General features: G+C 31.6%; 2 protein-coding genes across 2 annotated transcripts; one reads left to right on the top strand and one right to left on the bottom strand.

Annotated features, from left to right (window-relative positions):
• The first annotated feature begins 3,193 nt into the window (after window positions 1–3,193).
• Window positions 3,194–4,650, top strand: LOC110721531. Its single transcript, XM_021900704.1, has one exon. The coding sequence runs from the start codon at window positions 3,736–3,738 to the stop codon at window positions 4,261–4,263; it is 528 nt and encodes a 175-aa protein (XP_021756396.1). The 5' UTR covers window positions 3,194–3,735; the 3' UTR covers window positions 4,264–4,650.
• A 4,915-nt stretch (window positions 4,651–9,565) lies between these two features.
• On the bottom strand, window positions 9,566–10,234 carry LOC110721529 (splicing factor 3B subunit 6-like protein). The gene has a single exon (XM_021900702.1). The coding sequence runs from the start codon at window positions 10,076–10,078 to the stop codon at window positions 9,707–9,709; it is 372 nt and encodes a 123-aa protein (XP_021756394.1). The 5' UTR covers window positions 10,079–10,234; the 3' UTR covers window positions 9,566–9,706.
• Between the last annotated feature and the right edge of the window lie 14,192 nt (window positions 10,235–24,426).

Here is a 24,426-nt window from a genome sequence, read left to right as displayed (position 1 = left end):
CATTTGTCGATTTTCAAGTTTCTACTTATGGTAAACTTTAACAATGTTGGTAGGAAAATACTAAGTGGGTCCACTTTGGGTTTATTTTCATATCAATGCATGTGGAAATTTTATGTAATGCTCCCATTTATTGTTGGATTTATTAGAAAAATTGAAGTTTATGATTTGAGATGATAAACGGGTTGTTTGAATCAAGCTCGGACATATTAAGTTGATTCAATCCTTATTTAGTTTTGAATCGTGTTGTGTGACTTGTATGAAATATTCATATTTATTACTCCGTATTAATTAATTTATTATGATGAATTAATAAATAATAATCACTTCAATAATTTCCGTCACCGGTCAAAATCAAGTCATGCGTTCTAAGTTTGGGTCTTATTTTGGATCATGTCAATGAGTATGGGCAAAGTTATCCATGTTCATTAACTAGTTGAAAGTTAACATGTTGGTAATTCAATGAGTAATAAATAATGGAGTAAGGTGATTGTTCTCTCTGTCCCAAAAATCATTTAACATGGGTTGATTAGATTTTGTCGCAAAAATATAAGATACGAGTAATGAGTTAAAAGTTAATAGAGAAATAAAATTAATAAGAAAAAAATGTAGTATTTTGTGACAAAAATATAAGATAACAAGTTAAAAGTGAATACAAAAATAAAATCGGTTTTTTCGCCATATACCCCTGAGTTTTTTGTTTATTCACCATATCCCCCTGAAAATTTTCAAATTCACCATATACTCTTGAGTTGTTACAAAAATTCACCATATACCCCTAATGACAACAAGATGAGTGAAATTTGGTTAATTATGCATCAAAACCACCTTAGATCTCTCTCCCCCATCCCCGAAATCACTCCTCTCTTTTCTCCAACCCCCGAAACCACTCCAAATCTCCATAACCATATCCGTATGATTGATTTTGAGGATGAGAAAAGGAAATTAGGAGTGATTTTGGGGGTGAGAAAAAGGAATGTGGGTGGTTTCGGGGGTTGGAGAAAAAGGAATGTTGTCTTATAATCTAGTACTATAAAGTCTAGTTATTTAAGTCTGTTATAATCATTTATTTAGTTATTTCCATAAATACATAGTGAACAAAAAAATATATAGAATGACTTTCATTACTAATTTTTTTTTTTTTTTTTTTTTTTGGAAATAAGTTTTGGAGGGAAAAAACTACATCGGGAAGTGACACGTGTCGTTCCTGGTGTCTGTTTTAGTATTATTTTATTGATGACCGATGAAAATAACAATCATTAGTCATTAAGGGTATACGGTGTATTTTTGTGAAAACTCAGGGGTATATGATGAATTTAAAAAAATTTAGGGGTATATGGTGAAAAAACCGAAATAAAATTAATAAGAAAAAAATTGTAGTAATTATGAGAAAAATTACTGATATAGATCCAAATACAGAAAGTGGGTCCAAAGTGCACGAGTAAAGGGTAGCTTTTTTTCTTTTCTATTTATAATAACAGACAATATATTTTTAACACATCTCAAAATAGATCAAAAAAGGATTATTATAGGAAAATTGAAGTAATGGCATTAGAAATGTTAGGTAATAAAGCAATTGCTCAAATAATTGTGTTATTTATTGAATTGTCATCAAAGTATATGGACAAAAGGGCAAAATTAAAATGAAAGACAATTTTGTTGGTTGAGATTTGTTATAAAGTGAAGAATTGTTGACTTATTGAATTGTTGTAGCCCAATTTTAGTTAATTAGCTTAATTATTATTTCACCAAGAACCTTTAAAGTAAGCTAACTAATTGACAAATTAGTATAGCCTCATACTTATTTTAGCTACCTTTCACCTTTGTAATCACATTTGTTGTAAATCATCAATGTCATCACTTAAGTCTATTTAAAAAAAAAAAGTCATTTAAGCAAGGAAAAAATTTTAGAATTACTTTTTAAAAATTTGTTTACAGAAGACAGACAGTAAAACTTTAAAAAAAATGATGATCACAATAGGAAAAAAATGGCAAGATTTAAGAACAGAAAAACAAAGGATTTGGGTAAAAAAAAAAAAAATGTCCCATAAATAATTAGATGCAAAAAAAAAAGGGATTAAATAGTGGTTTAAATAGAATTAAAGAAGAAAGTGAAGTAAGTTGTAGGAAAGCTTAATAGGGTAAGGGACATGAAGAGATGGATGAAATTACCATCCTTGGGAAGTTTTTCATAAAATAGGGAGTTTCCAAGTTGTATGTGGATCTACTATTTGATGCACACTAACATACATACATATACATTGCCCTTGTATAATTATATTTCAATGAGAAAAAATATAATCTCTCTATTTTACATTAAGGTAATTTCAAAAAAAAAAAAAAAAGAAAGAAAAAAAGAAGATTGATTTCATTTCGAAGTTGTCTTATTAGGTTTTTCATAGAATTTGAAAAAAAAAATTTATAATTTTCATAAGTCATATTGAAACATTGCATTAAATAAAAATATTTCATGTTCTCTCTTTTTAACCTTCATTTTTACCCTCTCTTGTTAAGACTTAAGAGTATATTGTTCTTCTTTTCTTTACCCTTTTGAGGACTCTTAACCCTTGTGTAAATATCTATTTTCAGATAACTTAAACTATGAAACAAGAAGAGTAACTTGTTGTATGATAACAAATCTTCGTTCAGTAATTTGGACATCGTAGTATTCCATGAAATTTCCATTTTTCATGCCTTTATAATTTCACCTTTTTTCATGTTTTTTCACATCGAAGTCACATTCAACTTTGTGTAAGAGTATAAAGCTCTTTTAGGTATTAGAGTTTGCTTTTGTGAATATAAGATTGAATTGGGACACTTTTACTTTGTAGCCTTGTAGGTGATAAATGAGAGTAATAAGCCCTTTTTGTTTAACTTCTTGTTGGAATGTAATACTTTGAGCAAACAATGATAAAGAATAAGGTATGATAAGTTGATCTAAAAATCAGCAAAATTATACTCCCTAAAGTATGATCGAGTCAATTAAAGTACAACCGCCAAATACTACCAAAAGTTGTGTATCACAAGTCCAATATACCACGAAAATATGAGACTGAATAATCCTTAAGATCGAGGACCTCCTTACATATAGAATAAAGTTGAGTTTCTCTTGATAACACTAATTTCATACTACTATAGAAAAGGTAACTACACTATCATCATTAACAAAAGTTTCTCAATAATCAAGAAGAAAACATACACTAAATACACATATACATAATAAATGTGGATTCAAATAATTGAGCTAGTTGCCACTTTATTTCATTACCCCTTTTTATAACCAAAATACATGTGCTTTCATAGTTTAATTTTCCATTTCTACAAGTATTTGGTGTGGGACTTAAGCCATTGTCTTTCTTAACCTTATTTGTGAAGAAATCATTTAACCACATTCTAAGGTGGGCATGTACTCGTACTTATGTCCTCATCCTCAATCATAAATATTTTGTAGCCCTACCCTTTTGGAATTACCAAGGTTAATTTTTATTCTTTATTTTTATAAATTTTTTTATATATGTTTTTTTTTTTTTTACTTTGAGGGGTAGTAAAAAAAGAATGAGTCTTTCCTTCATTCCTTATTGTATGTTATGTTTGATTACAACATCCTTAAAAAAAAAAAACACTTCTCTACTCCCTAGAAAAAACACCCATTTATTCATATTTTTTACTTAGCAGTATAGTTTTTCCTGATTCCTGCAGGATTATATATAGCCACAATATTACAGTAACCACCCTTAAATGGAAGAGAACAAGGGAAAGACCCGGCCCCGGCCTCGTTTCACATCCGAAGAGGCCGGGGATTCATCAGTAGAGTGTTCAGGGAAGCAGTGCAGATCATGTGCTGCAGCCTTGGTTGCTGACTGTGTTGCTGTCTGTTGCTGCCCTCTCGCTCTCGTCAGTCTGTTAGCTCTTGCCTTTGTTAAAGTACCTTATTTAGTAGGCAGGAGATGTCTGAGGAAAAGGAAGAACAGGAAGAGAAAATGCTGCAAAATCGGCGAAACTGGAACTAGTATTGATATCAACAGCAGGGATATTAGTCTGATTTCAGGGAGATTAAGTCAGAGTAAATCAGATATTATCTTTGAATTTGGAAAAGAAGGTGATAATATTAACAATAATAATCAAGAGTTGGAAGAAAGAAGAAGCTTTTGTGCTGCATTTGAAGCTGATAAAGTATTATTTGAGTTGTACCAAGTTGGTCATTTGGGTTTTGGTAGGGTTTCTTTTACAGGAATTCAACCTTTTGGTAAGGAAAATCAAGGGTAAATTTTAGTTTTTAAGTTTAGTAGTTTAGTTAGAAAAAAAAAAAAAGACCAAAAAAAAGTACAGAAAACTCTGTTTTTTCCTGAGAAGTGAAAAAAATTCAGGTATTTTTTACCTAAGGGGAAAAAGTGAGTGTGTTAATTGTGAAATTGACTTTGTTGTGAGATGGACCAATCAGTGGGGATTTTATAGGTTATATTGTGCAGTGGTTGGTTATTTTGATAAAGTATTGTACTGTCTATAATTGTAATTTTTATGATCATATTGATATATTCATATTGTTGATCATTTTATGTCTTGAAAAGATATGCAATTTGCTAAGGTGGTTTGTTTTATATCAAAGTGGAGAGACATGCTTTTTTTCATGGAAGAGTAACAAAGTTTCTTGCTTTCTTTGCATGATATAATTGTTGTACATGTTAGTAGGGAAGAGTAGCAATGTTTCTTGCTATCTTTGCATGGTTGTTGTAATGGAAGAAAGGAGGGGGAATTACATACGCTGTTAATTACATACGCGATACAAGTGAGATTGACCCGAGTAGCTAGATTTGTTGTTTATCATGTGACTATGTGAGGTAGGAAATAAAGTTAGAAGGTATAAAAGTAAAATTCAAAACTAAAAGTTGCGAGACGATTCTCACCGTAATTCGACAACAAAGTTAAACCAAAATCGTACAAACATAGCTTACATTACATAATCAGTGTAGTAAAATCAAATCATTATTATATGTCTCGTACTCGTATTAGTTTAGACTACAAAATAAATTTACAACATCTACATTACGTTGAGTTATATATACAGGTATAATCAAAAGTATTATGGAGAAAATATATGATTACATCATAGCCGTAGCCACTTGGGTTATTAATTATTATGCAGTTAAACACAAGACAATTGTAATTAATTAGCAATAAAAAATCAAGTTACAGGGCTTGATACCTACTCTCTACCAGCCTAAACCTTGTTGCTTTGCTTCTCTAAAAAGATTCTCAATCCGTGATTGTTATATTAAGGTCAAATTAACAGGTAAGGAACTAAGGATAAATCAAGTGGGTATCAATATGTATTAGGCCCTGTTCTTTTAAGCTTCCGACAGAGCAGACCAGATTTCAGCAAAGCAACAGACTACAGCAGCTGGTGTGGTTTACCTCCATATGTATTACAGTAGTTTCCAAAATTTGCACCATATAGGGCATACACCAACCGTGGACTTTTAAGGGGGCTTATCAAGAGAGACCAAATTTGGCTCAACTGGTTACACTTGCATTTGAACTTGAGCCGAATCCCGAGCATTTCAAGCTTCAATTATACAATTCAACGCCATAATATAAACCTCAGCTTGAGTTTGGAAATTTCATTCCTCTTAAATGTTGTAATTGTTCTAATTTATACAAATCTCTCACCAATATTGTTTAATTTTAATTAATAAATTAAGTTATATATTACAAACAAAAGGATGGGCTTCTAAGAAGGAGCACATTAAGATGGAGGTCACGAAAATGCATATGTTAAGGTGGATGTGCAGGAAAACTCTAAGAGATATAATTAGAAATGAGGTTATTCACAAGAAAGTAGGGATGACAAGCATTACAGACAAACTAAGAAAAAATCGACTGCTTTGATTTGGACATGTAAAACGAAGACCCGAGGGTGCACTGCTACGAAGAGTGGAAGAGTAGGACCATGGAGAGGTTAAACGAGGGAGAGGGAGACCGAAAAGGAGTTAGGAAAATAGGAAGGATATGAAGGATATGGATTAGTATGAGGATGAGGCATTAGATCGTAAGGGATGAAGGAGGAAGATTTTTGTCGATGACTATACGAAATGATTACTTTTGGTTCATTTGCCGACCCCACTTATGGGATTAAGGCTTTGATTGATTGATGACAAACAAAAAAAATAAATTCATTCACGAGTTTCTCGAGTCGAACTCCTAAAATATCGTAGTTAAGCTCAAATAGTTAACGAATCCGGTAGGCTCATTTACACCCATATATAATTAGTATGCTTTATAGCATTGGCCCCAAAATCTTTGACAGTCTAAGAACTTACATAGTCATAGACCACCAAAGAGTGGCCTAAACCAAACAGGACTATAATACTTTGGACCAGGAACAAATGAATCACAACTGTTATATAGCATTCCAATCAAGCCACTGTGAAGGTAATAATAACATTATACAAATTACAAAATAATAAACCAAAACTTCCACACAAATCAACTTTTGCTGCAGAATCATTTAGATGTAAATTAAAAAGATAACATACAAGTATACAACTTAGACCACCAAGCACCATTCTTGCTCGCATATTTACAAGATCGTTTTTGACCTCATGACCAACAACCTATAAGACTCTGAGAACACACCAACAAATAGATACTCAGTAACATTACCATGTTCTCAATATTTGTACTCTTATCACTCTCAATACAGGTATTAGCATACTAGCATTAACACCAAGCTGCATAACTTTAAAGTTTAAAGTCTTTAAACCCTATTTCTTCAAAACACCTACCTAGCTTTTGTATATAAAAAGTTTATACCAAATTGAACAGATGCTAAGAACCGACTTAACTTGGATACCATGAATGGGAGAATTAACAAGGTGCTTTTAATTGATGAGCCGAACTTAACAGAAAATAAAGGATAATTTCAGGCATTCAAGGATATTTTCAGGCATTCAAGAGGGCTTGATTATTTCACAAATAACTCTCTAGAAGCTGACTAACACTACATCCTACATAAACCTATCTTTTCCTTAAAGCTACTAACTACCTTACTAATTACTTAATTACACTGAAGAGCTACCCTTCATATTGATGCTTAACAGCATAGAATTCCATGATGACAACCTTCAGTAACAGAGTGACCTAACATTCAAGGTATGTGAACTTATCTGCAAATTAGCGGAGATTACTAATGCGGAAAAAAAAAAAAAAAAATTATTGCATGAGAAATTCAGAAGATCCTACTGCTATTACTAGTATGGAACTTGATAAGAAGACGATTAATAACAGAAAAGACCAGCCTGGAACGGTGAGAAATGAGGAATAATTCAAGGGGCAATATGGTCTAAAACAAAAAAGGGGTAAATAAAGATGGAGCCATGGAGGTGTGGAAGGAATTGGGCAGTGGTGAGCTAAGTAGTTGATTCAGCAATACTACAGTTATGGGGGATAACTTACAATAACACGATCTCACAGAAACTGAAGAGCTACCTTGAAACACCAAAAGGAAGATCCCTCCACTCAAATTATAGGTAGTGGGAATTGGACAACAACCCTTCACACACCAATCCATTCATATGCACGGCACTAAGTTCATAATTCCTTGCTTAATAAAAGAAAGGAAAAAGCCCTATCAAATAAAAAACCCTACAAATGAAACAGCAAAAAGTTTTCACAACTCAGTCAAAAACCTACAAACACATATGTGCTTTTCATAAACTCAAATCAACAATTATTTTGACAAAATCAAAAAATCCATCAAAAAGAAGCTATTAGGATTTACAGAACATATGTATAGTTATTACACTTAGAACATAAGTGCATACTAGATGCATTAAACAATTAAAAAAAAAATAAAAAATCCATTGAATCTGAAGTACCACTTTCCTCACACAACATATTTCCTTTCATTTGAGAATCATGAGAATTCTTGATGAGGGTAAAGTCAATATTAATATCATTTTAAACAGTAAAAAAAATATTGACTATTCAAAGTAATTCAACATCAAGTCTATATAAAGTCTTGGGGTGGCCTTAAGTTATGAAGGGAGACGTAAATTGCAAATGGCTAAATTGACAATTTGAAGGCAAAGTGGAAGCAAATGGAGTCCTAGGGTGTCGTAGGGTACATAGGAAGCACCCCGACAAATTTCTTTTCTGAGTCCAAAAAGTCCAAAATTGAAGGCTAAATCCACGCTTACTTGGCAATGGTAGGAAATTTTTCCAAAATTGACATGAATGTTTAGGGTGTCCCCCGGTGTCATATAGGTTGATTTGGAATCATTACAAGTCTACAAATAGGTGTATAAAGTTAAGTTATGTTGCTATTTTGGAATTTTGTTGTATTAGTAGTGAAGAGCTACAAGAGATGGTTCCAATAATCACCAACTTGGCAATCTGGGGTCGAGCCTCACTATATAAATGATGCTTAGTTACTTCAATTCTAAACCCTATTCCCTCCATTCTCGTACTTCTCAGCAATAATATCCCAAAGAGTGAATAACCACCATCATCATCATTGAACTCCAACACACACAGTGACACAGTTTGGAGATTTCAAAGGTTGAACTAGATATGTTGCATAGTGAGCTCTTATACTAGACATGACCCTAAAGCAGAGGGGGAAAAAGGTATCTTTCCTAGTTACAAAAAAGCTTGTTTTTGGTTCCAAAAACATTGAAATTTCCAACTTGAACATAACAAAAGACATTTAGTCTCTCAGTTCTCTGTTCTCAAAAGCACTAGGAATTCTATAACTAATGTTGAGCTAACTACTGCAACAAAATCACAGCATGACTATCAGGTCTCACTAAGACAAGATCTAGGGAGGTCCGTACATGCATTACTCCTAAGTAAAGTACATAGCCTATATCTAAAAGACCCACAAATTATATCAAGCTAAATATCCGAAAATCCATACAAATTTACTTCCAAAAGAGTAATGATACCAAAAAAAATGAAATAAGTCCTCACAATAATATCACTTCAAAATGCCTCGAGTATAAAACATGAAACAATCTAGACAAAAGCAACAAAACAAATGATGTAGTTCATCATTAGCACAAGCCATAAGGTATCAATGTAAAATGTCCCCCAAACATATGGCGTACCACAATGAATCCATTCAATCCTAACCTCATCCTCCATCACCTATTGATCACTTCATAAATTATAACCCAAAAAATAACACAAGACGTGCTAGACCATCTTGCACAACCATAAGCAATCAAAACCAAACAAAATTTATAGGTTAAAAACCCCATCAAAATCCACAAAAACTAACTAAGAACAAAAATAAAACAGATGATCCCAAAACAGAGATAGCGCGATAAACGCTCCTAAAAGACATCATGTACAATAACAAACATATACTCCGTAGTAGCTTAATGCAAACTACAGGGGTGATTTCACTAGAGAGTAACAATTCTCCCTTTCTCATCGTACCGTCTCTGCTCCATCTTTCTTCCTAAAATTCATCATTACTTTTCCTTATTTTAGTTTGCAATTCTTCAAATTATAATGTCGGAAGTTACTGGTTTAATCAAAACAAGAATTATCAAACAATAACGCAGAATTTAATAATCCTCGGAAAATATAGCACTAAGATTGTAAGTATTACCAGTATCAATCCTCAGAAAATACAATACCATTAATTCAACCACATTTTACATACAATTCGTAAAAGAAAAACCTAAACCCAGAAAAAAAAAATATATCACTTATCTTTAGTAGAAACACCATATTTCTCCTGCAGTTTGACAAGATCTTCCTCCTTCTTCTTGAAATCAATCTTCTTGTTCATCTTAGCAGGCTGATAATACAACACAATAAGATAACGATTCGCGACATTAAACCCAGAAAGATGATCAACAGCAGTTTTAGCATCATAAATATCCTCGTAAACTACGAACGCTGTTCCTCGAGTATCCTTATTAGTTCCGACACGAATTTGACGAATTGCTCCGTACTTTCCGAAAATGTCGTACATCTCTTCGCTGGTTATGTTGAAGGGAAGATTACGAACGTAGAGAACCCTGTTCACCTCAGGAGGAAGACGAGTGTTGGCTTTCCTCAAGCTGATCGACATTTTTTAGGGTTAGGGTTGTGAAGAATTGGGAATTGCAGGAGAGAAATTGGGGATTTTTCTAGGGTTAGGGGTTTGAGGTTTTCCGACGATTGTAAATTGTAATTGGTGGTTTATTTGACGAAGAGGTGAAGTATGGATAAATTGATTTTTTTTTTTTTATTCGTATGTCGGTGAATGTGAGTAAATAAAATTATAAAGTATAATAATAAAAACGGTTATTGACTTATTTCACCAAACATGAAACTTTCTAAACACACCACATACCCCTGATTTTAACAAAAATGCCCCAAATACCCAAATGACTAACGAATGTTAACTCCGTTAGTCATTAGGGGTTAATTGTGTCACGTGGCATATCCTGATTGGTTGTTTTTTTATTTAATTAACTATTAAAAATAATTAAAAATCAAAAATTAACTTTTTTTTTTGTAAAAAAAAAACCCAACCCCAAAACCGCAGCCACCGCTACCGCCGCCTCCACCGTTGCCTCCCCTAAGCCCTACGCTATCGCAGGCGCAAATCCCCCCGAACCCCTACGCTGGCGTCGGCCGGACCCTAACCCCTGAAATCGCCTTTCCCCTTCCCCCAAATCACCATCCCCGCTACCTAAAACCCTTCTCTCTCCCACAAAAAAACCTCCCTCCCTACTTGCCGACGGCCCAAACCCCCTCGAACCGACAAACCCAATTCGCCCCTCCCCGTACCATCTCCGCCCCTTTCCCCCCCCCCCCCCCAAACTGTAATACCCCATATTTTTGAAACGTATTTTCTAATTAATTAATTAATTATTATTTTCTAAAAAGGGTATTTTAGTAATTTATTCTACTATTGAATTTTGGAGCCAAAATGATATTTGAATTTTGGCGCCAAAAGTCTTTTAAAACTTAATTATTATTTTTGGATTTTGAATAAGATTTATTATCCATTTATTTTATTTTAAAAACCTGATTATTTATACATATTTCGGATAGTTTAATTAAGCAAAAATTATATTTTATTATTTAAATTAGGAGGTCCGAAAATTCCTATTAAGTGGCTATTAATTTCGGATTTTCCTAGTGTGTAAAATCTGATTTTCTTAGTTAATTTATTTAGTGAATAAATGGTATTCTCTTAATTAATTATTTTATACAATATATATTATTTACACAATTATTTTTAATCCTTAAATCTAGCAATTAATTTCCTAAAATACACTAAGGAGGTCCGAAAATTTGAGCTATGGAAGCTCCATATTTTCGGCCCTCTTGGTTGATTTATGGGGGAATTATTTTGGTAATTTGTATTTTTAATTATCTTCCTCAGAATCTATCATTTTCCTTAATTTTTATTTCTCACCTCCTAAATATTTGATCATCTTATTTCCCTACCTTATTCCATCCTTGATTATTCCCCGAGTAAACCTCCTTTGCCATATTATTTTTCATGACAACATACTTTCCTTAATTTTATTATTCTTAATCACTTTAATCTCAAACTTTCCATATTTCCTTAATAACACTCTTCTCCTAGTAATTTCCTTAATTCTTTTTACCATAATTCTTCCTACATTCTCTTACCGTATTTCATGCATGGGCTAGCCTATAAATACCCATTGATTCATGGCTAAACACTCACACCAAATTCTCTAATTCTCTCTTAATCTCTCTCTTTAATTTTCTCTTTTCTTTTTCTTTTTTGCGCCACCACCACCAATCACCACGACCACCACCTCCACGTCGGCTGCTACCCTCCTCGATGCCAGTCGCCACCTCCAGCCACCTGCCGGAAGGCTGCCCCACCTTGCCGCCACCTTTTTCTCTCTCTTTTCCTTGGTTTTCTACCTTTTCTTCTTCTCTTCTCTTAATTAATTATTATTGTTATGGGGGATTTATAAAAATTATTATGAGTAGTTTTAATAAAATAAAATCAAATTTTTATTCATGTTTATGAAAAATAATTTAAAAGGTTCATGTACATATAGAGTTGGGGGTTTTTAATTTAATTGTTGTGATTATTTTTTAACCTTATATTAATTAAGGTTATATTTATTTGTAGGGTGTGTTTGATCCAAGTGCTTGAAGTTTTTTTGTGTTTGCTAAGCAAGGACCAAAGGTACGTTAGGTGGCTAGATACTTTTGAAATTGATTGGGTTGAATAAGCATGTTTTGCATGATTTTTATGATGATTGAATTAAATTATGATTTATGAAATAAAAGCATGTTTAAATAATTGGTTTATTTGATAAATAAATTGGAGGATTGATTTTATATTATGTTTTGAGTTGTTTGAATTACTATCATGTTTGAATAAAGAAATTGATTTGAAAAGTTTGAGGAATTAAATAAAAGGATTTTTCAAAGGAAGAATTATTGATTTTGAAAAGTTATTAATATGAGATCTAATTCTCAAGTATTTATTAAAAGGTTGATTTTAAAATCATGTTGAATTTAATTATAAAGGAGTTTGAGGTATTTATCGGAATTATTGAGTTAAAGAGGTTTATTGAATTATTTCAAAAGTTTTCTCAAAAGCATAATTATTATATTAATCCCACTATGCGGATTCATTGAAGGTTATGGACTTCATATGACCTAGTCTTTCTCCAAGAATAGACTTGAAATAGTAGGGGACTAGATTGGGGTGTGTGCACACTTAGAGAGGAGATTGATTTTTCGAAAATAATTGATTTGACTAATCATTATTATTGAGTTATTGGAATTATTTTGAGAATATTGAGAATTTGGTTTTAAAAAAGAGGAATTGGTTTTCAAAAGATAAATTGGTTTTATTAATCGTTTCATCAAATTATTGAATTATTGAGAATTGGTTTAATCATGAGTTTTGGAATTCACTAGATTGATTATTGGAATTGGTTTTAAAAACATGTTTGCGAATAAATTGAATTTACTTTTCTTGCACTTATGTACTTAGCATTTTTTTGCTAACCCATATTTCTTATTTGTTTTGGTTCTCCCTGTTTACCGTAATGGTAAGCGGTGTTGACTAATTTTCAGGTGGAGTCAAGAATTATGCATATGGGAGTCCCGAGAATGTTCTTCACTTAGATTAGGATTGTTAGTCTTGGTTTAATTATGAGTACTCATGACAATGGTTACTATTTATATTATTATTAATAAAGAAAGAGTTTAAGTTTCCGCTGCAAAGTATTGGTTTTGATTAGTAAGTTTGAGTAGCCTTGTGTAATCACGCAGCGGTAATACGCCTAAGTCTATCTCTACGGTATAATTATACGTATTATACTAGTATTTGTAGAGGGAGATTTGGGGGTGTTACACAAACCACCACCTCGAAATCATAAAACCCCAAAATCAAAATTTAGGGTTTCGATTTTTCGGGTTAGTAAGGTCGTGGGGCGATCGCCGGTGTGGGGGAGGGCTGGCACCGATGGGAGGGAGTGTGGTCGGCACTGGAGTAGGGAAATAGGTTGGTCGGGGCTGGTGGTGGTGGGGCGGGGAAGGTGAGCAGGTGGCTGGGGTTTAGGTTGATTTTTTTTTTAATTTTTTTTTTAATTTTTGATTTTTTTTTAATTTTTTAAATTATTAAATAAATAGATTTAAAAACAACCAATCAGTAGATGCCACGTGGCACAATTAGCCCTTATGACTAACAGAGTTGACGTCTGTTAGTCATTTGGGTATTTGGGGCATTTTTGTTAAACTCGGGGGTATATGGTGTATTTGGAAAGTTTCATGGGTATATTGTGAATAAGCGAATTACTCAGGGGTATAAAAATAAAAAATACTATACGAATAAAAAAAATACATAAATTCTCCAAAAAGGCGGGTGTACGTTAATTTATTGTAAAACGAGTTAAAGTTATGTTAAAAATACTTAAAGTTACTTTTTATATTGCAAAATTATATTTTTTTATTAATAAATTTTATCTTACAAAAAACTTATAATGTATTAGATTAATCATACTAGTCTTTATAGTATGTAATCACGTATCTATAAGAAATTACACATTAAAATAAAAATTCAAACCAGCGACAAATTAAAAGTTACCCTTTAAATAGTTAAAGTTACCATAAAAATAGTTAAGTTACGCTCAAACTAACTGTTTTACAATAAAATTAATGTATACCCGTTGTACACAAGACATATTCAAAAAAATATGGAGTAACACAAAGACTCCAATGGCTTCCATTCTTTTTTACTTGACACAAGTAAAACTTTTCTTTTTATTACTTGACAAGTTTCCTGATATTTTTTGCGATTGTGCCTATTTGCAATAGGTCAGGTGATAGGTTGCCTGTCAAAAATAAATTCCTAACAAAACCAACTAACAATGTAGTAGGGTAAGTAGGGTCGAATCCACAGGGAGATGGTATTCAATCTAGCTTTCAAGGTACGGAGAAACTAAATTATGTCACGAAATTTGGATAAAAATAAAGTCTAAATTAAAATAAGAATAAAACAATTAATAAAAAGACCTAGGGTTATGGTTCACCATGTTTATAGTTCTAAATCTATCAAATATCAATAATAATTCAATCAATCAATTATCTAGAGCAATTGCTAAGCCTAAGGTCGGTCTTAACGCTCTCTGATCAATTCAACACATGTAGTTCGGTCGCTAACATACTCAGAATTGCTAATTGTAGGTAAGCCTCTAAAAGTAAGATCTTTCGATTCAAACTCTTATTAACAATAATTAATCAAAAAATTGATCAGGTTGCAAGATTAACAATAAAACACTATCAATTAGATAAATCAATAATCAAAATATTAATAACATCAATTAAGATTCATTATATAAACATGGATTCCCAAACCCTAGAAATTAAACTACTCAAACATGAAATAAATAATAAAAACTAGTTTTAAGGAATAAAACATAATTAAAAGCAAGAACTAGAAATAAAATACCTCAATGAATTGAAATAATAAACCCAAGAATTATCCATGGAAGAATCCATGGAGATGCCATGAGAAACTAGGGTTCAAGAGAAAACCAACGAACATAAAATAATAAAAGGTAAAAAACGGCATGAGGGAAAAATAAAATCCCTTGGAGTATTTATATTATCCTAAAACTAATCTAAAGATAAGTAAATAAAATAAAATCAGAAAAATAGCAATTGCATAAGTCATATTATGATTGGTCGACTAAGGCGACATGCAAAATCGTAGTCGACGAAGCTTGCGAAGGTGAGATGAGGCCCATCACGAGCTGCTGCTGTGGACGCCCAAACCAGCGGCCGCTGGATATCCAGCGGGCCAAGCAGAAGCTCGCTCGTGGCTCGCTGGTTTGCAGGGTCGTCTTCCAGGGGCTGTAACTCCTGTTCTATGGATTTTATTGGGGCATGTGACCTATCCTTGGAAAAATCTTCAAGTCTAGTTTCCAACCCAATTTGAATCATTGCAATCCGATATGTAGAACTCAAGTTATGACCAAAAGAGTGAGCAAAGGTCTATTTTGACATATCTTTCATCATCGTTTAACTTCGTTTTAAACTCAAATTCAATTCCGAAAAGTGCATAACGATCCTTGTGGATGCTATTCATTCCTCATGTACACACTAATCAAAATTGATGTCTACGAGCATGGGATCTTTGATTAATAAACTCAATTCATCGGCTTCCATCCAAATATCATCCGAATCAACTCCAAACACTTTGAAAGCGCCAAATGACTATGAAATCACCTGAAACATTAAGAAAAACACAAACGGAGCATAATAGCGTACAAAACAAATAACTTATGCATTTGCGACCTAAAAAGAGACAAAAAGACCTAAAAAGCAACTATAAACTTAGCATAAACATGTCAATAAACTCTATATAAATATGATTCATCATCAAGACGTCAAGTAATAATAAAAAAAGGAAAATATGTTTAGAGGTGATCAATAATCCAACCACGTCAGGTCTTAGTACAACATCTTTTGTCCAATACCACATAATAGTGTCGAGTTTGTCGGATTAAACGAGACTTTGGGTTTTTTTTTTGGGCCGAGCTTGAGTTTTGTACTAAAAATACGTTTTTAGGATGCCTAAACCCGTATTTTTTTTTTGCCATAAGGTTAAGTTGTTGTTGATCACCTCTACCATGTTTACCATTATTAATATATCAATTTAATTTTCATGATCTCTAATGCACTATTTTGTTAATGATATCCTTGTTTCATATTTTTACTAACGATAAGCAGAAAGTATGAAGTTTGTCAAGAAATTGTATTACAAGTGTAAAAATAGCGAAAGTATAATGGAAAAATTATACTTTGTTTTGGCATACCGAGGTGAATAGTAGTTAAGTCGCACAAGTTACATTTTGATTGCTTTAAAAAAAAAAAGTTACATTTGATATATATTTTGGTCAGATTTTATAGTCAAAGATATACGAAGTATAAGTTTTAACCTAAAAAGTCAAATAGCTAGGCAAAATCACTTGAGAACAAAGGGAGTAATAAGTTGTTTTTTCATAGTGATGCAGTTGGCATGGGTCAAGCTAGCTTGAGCTCCCCATAACCCCGCACGGGTATGTGAGACACGTTAGTTGTTGGACCATGGGTATTTTGTGGTCCGTGGACATCATTCAAGCTAGGCACAAACCATATATTCTATTGTTTATGAACTATCAAAGTCAAACGAAAGAGGTTTAAGAGTGTGTTCATTGTATAATCAACTAATTTGAATGTATAATGTCATTTACATGTAAAAATATTATAACATAGACTAAAAAAGATTATTAACTTGCTCGTCAAACAAATACTCCTCCGTAACGACCAACATGTTTAACACATGTACATGACACATCTACTCTAGTCTAGTCTTCTTCGTCTAGTAGAAAAGTGTCGCAACTCACAAAGTATAAAACAATCAACTAATCAAGTCAAGATATGACAATGATGAAATAGAGTGATTATTATCGTAGAGTGTTTATTAAACTAATGTTGTTCACCAAAGATAGACAATGATAGTTTGAACCGTTTTATTTGAACAAATTGCGTGATGTACTAAAATGAATTAATAAAAATTATTAAGAGCAAGGTCGTTTTTCTTTTCACATTTAAAGTACTTTTAGAGCTTTCGTTTTTAATTAATCGCAATAATATATTGACACATAGTTTTAAACAGTAACATGAATTGATAATTAAAGAGGAAATTTATTATCGGTTTAAACTAACAGCCAGAGTGCTAGAGTAAATGTCAATTTTTGGTTTATTTACTCCTTATCTTAACAATGATTTTCCTTGAAGACAAAATAAAGAAATTGTGAGCCTGAGCCCTAATGGATCGAAAGCTATAGTTGTTGTCCTTGTTGAACTTGTTACAAAAGTGATCATTTATTCATTTTCATTTGCTTAGTGCCAAATGAGGCCACTTGACGACAGTGGCGGATCCAGGATTGCTTACTAGGAGTAGCACTAGACAATTAAAAAAAAATCGACTTATTTTATTTTATTTTTACTTGCACAAATAATTTTTAGGTATTAATATAATGCAACGATTAAAAATTACTCCTTATATGACATGAATTACTTTGCACCCTGTAACTATTAATCATGATGTCAAAAGTTTTACAAGTATATAATAAATTTAGAAAGAGACGTAAAATAAAAGTGAATGGTGACCAAAATTTAATACTATAGAATAAAAAAAAAATAGATAGATTAATATCTTTTTAAAATTATGAAAATGAATAAAATGTAAAAGTAAAGGTGAATGGCCAAGATTTAATAAATTTAAAAAGATACGTAAAAATAAAAGTGAATGGTGACCAAAATTTAATACTACAGAATAAAAAAAAAATAGAGAGATTATTATCTTTTTAAAAATTGTGAAAATGAATAAAATGTAAAAGTAAAGGTGAAGGGCGAAGATCTAATAAGTAAAGAATATGGAGTAAAAAGGAATAGAAAGAGTAGTATCTTTCTAAAAATTGTGAAGAATGAATAAAATTACAATATCAATATTATTGTTGATTTCTTAACTATTGTTGATTATCAATTGAAGGATCTAATCTTTATCAATCTAATTGAAAAAAAAATGTGGAAGAAAGTAGAAAATTTAATTGAGCAATAGCAGCCTTCTCAAACAATAGAAAATAAAAACAAAAATGGATGGGGAAGGGCCTCAAACCCCGCAACCATGTAGATTAACATAACCCACTTTAACCACTAGAGCACTATCTAATCATCTATTGCGAAGTATATTATTTAGCAACTTACGTAGGTTGATTTTTTCGACCAAAATATATTTTTTTTTTTTAAATTTTTGGGGTATCACGTGCTACCCCGGGTTCCTTCGTAGATCCGCCACTGCTTGACAAGTTGGCGAGGTAATTCTATTTAATTTGATGAATATAGACTATAAAATCCTTTATTAATTCTACGCCCCTAAAAAAATAAAAAATAAAAAAAACTTAAATATGGACCATTTAAGGATGTGTGTTCGCTTCGATGAGTTGAATTTTTCTAATCTAAATTTATTTTGCTTGAATTTGTGAATGCGTTTGATATTGAAATTTGCTTTGTTTGAACATACCTTATTTAATTTGATTTTTTTTCCTCGCAATTCTAAACTTTATTATAATAGGACAAATGTCAAGCAAATTCATCATATGCCACGTGGCACTCTAGGTTTGGCTAGTGATTTGCGAAAGATATTTTGTAGCAAAATATTATATACTACGTATATGATTTTCAAATCACATGAACACTACCAATTATATTGAAGATTTTAACATTTCAAATAAAATGGGTAGTATTTTAATATATAAATTTGAAAATTAGGAGAGACATAGTTTCTACGACCAAAAAAAAAGAAAGTTATCATAATGATTAGTCTTATCTTAATTTGAATAAATCAACATCATATAGTCTTCATGTGACTTAATTACTACATCCAAGGTTCCAACGGTCCAACCTCACCTTTAAAACATACATATAAACTATAGCAGTAATCTGAATCTCTTTGAAATTGACTTCCAAGCTAAGCCAATAAGTAACAAGCTAAGACCATTATTTACATCATCCGTAGAATACACCATTACATTACTTCATCCGATAACTAAGGGATTTAGATTTAATTTAATCATACATATCCTTGTTCTATACTCTATATATTACACCTCTCCTCAATTTTTAAAGGGTGAAACAATAGATATGATGATCGTCGTTTATCATAATATGAATTTGTAGAGAAAACAAGACCTGGTTTAATTGGTGAAAATTACGGTCTTATTTTGTATTCTGTACACTATAAAAATATAACATATTCTCCCGGCCTTTTAAGTAAAGCCAACTAAATAACTAATATAACTTACTATACTATATCGTCGTATATAAAATAATTTATGAAAGTAATATTCCCAAGAACCAACGAGGTAACAAATTCATAATCTTAGACCCTTCTTTTTGGAAGAAAATTTCTCCATAACAACTAAAAAATGAAGCGTTTCACAAGGAATTTGAATAACACCTTGTTGATGATACCCAAATTCGCTAGCGGATAATTGAAGCAAATCAACAATAGAAGGATGCTTCATCCACCCTAAAGGTACCATAAACCTCTCTTCTTCTTCCTCACACTTGCCTACCAAAACAGGCACATACCCTCGTCTAACTTCATGTTTAAGATGATTATTATTACTCTCTTCGTGATGGTGAATACATCGATAAATACTGCTCTCTTTTTCTCACTATCTTTCCTATCAACCCCATTCTTGTAAGAGTTATGCAAGAACGTAAAACTTACTCCTTGGTTTTTTGGTTAACATTGAAGAAGATAGAGATAAATATTATATATGCATGGCTATTTTTTGCATATATATTTTGCAAATTTGTGATATATATAGCCGTTGTTGCCTTGTTGGTCCTTGGCTGTCTTTTTCGTGTGTATTTTTTATTTTATTTTATCAAGTAAATGTAACGAAGCACAAAGTATATATTATTTTTGTCATATGATGTAAATGAACATGCATTTGAAGATTCAACATAATTCAAAGTCAAAGATGACGAATTTACACATTCAAGAACATAAGACATAACAAGCAATCTTAGCATATCAGTCGTTCTTTAAAATTAAATCATCACATGTCCTAAGTTGGCATGACTTGTTCAATATGATAACTACCCTCCCCCACCCGCCCCCCGAGTTTCTCCCTTAGCTTCCCTCATCTAAGATAAAATTAACTAAGCTACTTTCTCCGTTCTTTAATATTGCAGCTTATTAACTTTCACATTATTTGCATGCCAGTGCACAACTTTGATTGTTTATATATTTAACGTTTAATAAATAAAATTTTTAAAAAATGATATATATATTGAAAGTACAAATCATCAGAACGATTCAAACAATATCCCACATGACTATATTATTCATTACATACAAATCACAATAGATAGTCAAAGAACAATATATGATTGAATAGTGTAAAAGTCAACATGGTGCAATACATACTAAAATAAAAGAATGGAGAAAGTATAAGAAACATACGTTTTTCAAAACCTAAGCTAGCTTATACACCGAGAATAAGATAAGAGTGCCTTAGAGGGTGGTAAATCTTTCCATCGAACACACCCTTGTGGCCTTGTAAAAAAAAAAAAAAAAAAAAAAGCATTGATCGGAGGAGAAAATACAAGTTGGTATCCTATATTAACAAAACTTGTTAATATAAGGTTATTTTCGTCATTTTTTGGTTGTAAACTAAGGGTATCAATGTAATTTCAATAAAGCTTATAAACAATAGAATAACTTGGAGAACCAACTGCGTTAACTCTTGTGGCTGCCTTCAATAGAGAAAGCTCATCTTCAATGGAGAAGCAGTGAAAGATTGTCTTTAATGGCGAAAACAATGGAGGGGTTGAACACCTACCCTTTGGGGTTAATTATATCCTTTACTCCTTTTTAATTAGGGTTTTCATTTAATTTGTGTTTGAGATTCGCCTCTGGTAGTGTTTGAGACTCGACGCACCTTGTTGTTTAAGTATGGGAGCGGATCGGGCTAATTGGCGTGACAGTGGAATTTAATGAGGCAGAGGAGAGAGAATAATGCTTGTGAAGAAGAGAGGTGGGTGAGTCTTCTCTTTTTGACTTTGTTCAATTCCTCCATTGTCAAAGGGTTCAAGATCTTTATCTCTTTTTTGCTTTGTTTTTACATTGTCAAAGGGAGAGAGGTGGGTCTTCATCTCTTTTTAATTTGGCTTCATTCCTCCATTGTCAGGGAGAGAGGTGGGTTTCACTTTGGGGGCAGTTACAGAAGTTTTTGACGAGTGTATGACAATATTTGTCCACGTCATCACCAAAGGAAAGCTATAATATTTTAACAATATTTGTGAGGATATAAATACTCATCTTTGTTAATATAGGATATAAATGGGGGCCGACTCTTAATTGGAGTGAGACTAGTCTTAGATCAAGAAGGTTAGGGACTTATACTTGAGATTATTAGCCTAAATTAGGTACATGCATGTCTATGTATGAGCTAGGTCAATCCAACAAAAAATACGTACGTAGTAGATAATAATACTTTGTAATAAAGCTTAGTTGTACACTTGTATTGTAGGATAGGTGCTTAATGCAATAATAATACTAGCCTCTCGCTCTCCCCATTCCTTAATAATTGTCGTTTGATTGTATAAATCTCATAATAATAATCTATTGATTTACTAGTTTTTTTCTTTTAAATTAAACAATCGTGCGGGAAACGCACAAAAAAATTAAACAACGAAAGTAAATAAGACTAGAATTAGCTAACTCATGCGCCTGTTGTACATGATACCTACCCACCTACCTAAATACTTGGTGTTGTATGTTCTGGATAGCTCATTTCATAGAGATGTGTATTATAAGGTCGCTACATAGAGATGTTACTAGTAGTTCCGAATCTGTGATTAGCTAGTAAAATATTATCCCAAACACGCCATACGTAATCCCTCCCTCCAAAAATGCATGTGTTGAACTTTGTAGAGAAACCTATCCCCGCTCTGCCATTTTCCTTCCTTCTTCCAAGCTAAGATCCATTGATTCGAATTATGACCAGTTCAGACTTGAGAGCGAGTGAGTGAAATAACCAATTACTTGATATATTATTTCACTTGTGTACGTGATCGATTGAGAAATTAAGTATATATGAATACAAATTATACAATTGATTAAAAATTACTCCGTTTTTTTTATAGGTTAGAGATGAGATTGCGCGGAGGTTTAGATGTTTTAATAAAATAAGATGTTAGTGGGGTAGATAAGGTTATTATTTTATTAAAATGTGAAGTGGTGTGTGAGGGAGTGAGGACCATTGGAAGAGTGAGAAATGATAAAGTGAGAACGAAAGAGTGGGGACATTAGTGGGTAAATATATATTATTAAATTGTAAGAGATTTCTAAAAATAGAACTCTAGCTTATAAAAAAACGGACGAAAATAGTAACTCTAGCTTAATAAAAAAATGGAGGGAGTATTGATCAACAATATGAACATCCTGTCAAAAACGATAATAGATTATCGTAGGTTATTGTCTCATCCTCGTATAGTCGTATTATCTGGAAAAAAAAAATTCCTAACAATGTACCTAGTTATTTATTGGTAAAATAATGGCAAGAAATGTCAAAATATAAAAATAAATAAATAAATAAATTACGCACACTTAAGAACAATTCTAGGGATATACACATACATAAAACAAAATGATCCTTTTTTTCCATATCTTTATATTGTTACGCTGTCATATCTATCACCAAAATACCTTTATTAATACACAGGAATTTAATAAAAATTTAGTTTTCTTTAGAGAGCCCAAGTTAATCTTAGAGATTAACAATTCCAATTTATCTCCTCTCACAACTTTATACATGGATTTTTGTGCCCCTTTATTATTTTACTTTTATTATTTTAAAAAAAAAATGATTAGATTGTGAGAAGAGATATATTCACAGATTTATCTCATAAAGAAACTTGAATTTACCCTTTCTTTAGTGAGCCAAATAGGATAAATGTGTTTGACTATACATACAACATAAATTATGAGACGCATCAATTTATCATGTCATCTGATCTTATACACCAAATCACCTCCATTTTTGAAATTTCAATGAAATTGTAAATAAATTAAATGTCCACTTTTTACACTAGTGAGTACCATCATTGTCTAATACTAAAAGACTAGTAAGACATGCAAATCTAATATATTATATAAATAAAGTAGGCATTTTTCAAGATCATTCGGCGCGCCATATAAGCAAAAGTATATTTTCGACCAATTAAAAATTAGATTTCTATTTTATTTTGGAATTAAAAAATTCATTTGCCACCTAAACAAAAGTGACGAATGAGATTTAAGGATTTTGCCACGTAAGTAAAAACAACGAATATTGATTTATTAGGACTTAATTTATTTTAAAAACTAAAAATTATCTTTTAAAATAATCATCTTTAGATATAGGATTTATATACCTACTATTATAAGATAAATTTTAATAGTGTTTATGATAAGAAATAAAAATTACTCCTTAATTATAATTAAATTAAAATTTGTGATATTTACCATTATAAATTGACGCATCACATGACACCAACAAAATTTCGTATCAATACAAACCAAACCAAGCAAATTTTTTGTCATTAATTTTGTGCCAGTTTTATTAGGTCATCAATGGCTGGGTAATTCTTAGCCTAATTTTTAAAACCCATGTTTAAATGTATATTTGTGATTATTGCTTAAATTGTGTTTATTTGGGATACTTAATGATTATATGTTTATGTTTTGTTTACTGAATTTTGTTTTTACATGCAGATCTAATTTAATCAGAGAATTATATTCAAGCAAGAATCTTTGGAATATCAAAGTACGAGTTTCTCACCTGGTGATCCTATTGGATGAGGAGGTATTATATCTTTATAAATCGTTTATATTTATTAAATCTTTTAATGAACCTTTTAGTTTTTATCAATTAATTTATGATTAAACCAAATTTTTTGTGATTTAGGTAGCTTAATTAAGTCATAAAATTAACTTAATTTTTTATTTTTAATTACAGGGTAATGACGTTCATGCCTCAATTAAAGTCAACTTTGTTCTACAATTTTGTTCAAAATTGATTGAAGGAAAAGTTTACTTCATTAGATACTTTTCAGTCGTTACAAATAAGAAGCAATATTGTCAACGACAACAAAATAATGATTCAATTTTCCAAAATACTATTGTTTGGGCGATTAGGGACGATAAAAAAATTCCAATGCATAGATTTAATTTTTTATAATTACAATTTTTAGATTAATTTCACAACAATTATTCACTTTCTAGTAAATAATTTAATTTATTTTATAAGACTATAATGATTAATTTTATATAATGTTTATTTTTGCTAACATGTTTAATTTATCCACTTTTATCAAATGGAA

The sequence above is a fragment of the Chenopodium quinoa genome, unplaced genomic scaffold, assembly GCF_001683475.1.
Source record: "Chenopodium quinoa cultivar QQ74 unplaced genomic scaffold, ASM168347v1, whole genome shotgun sequence".
NCBI classification, from domain to species: Eukaryota; Viridiplantae; Streptophyta; class Magnoliopsida; order Caryophyllales; family Amaranthaceae; genus Chenopodium; species Chenopodium quinoa.
This window is presented reverse-complemented; position numbering and strand designations above follow the sequence as displayed.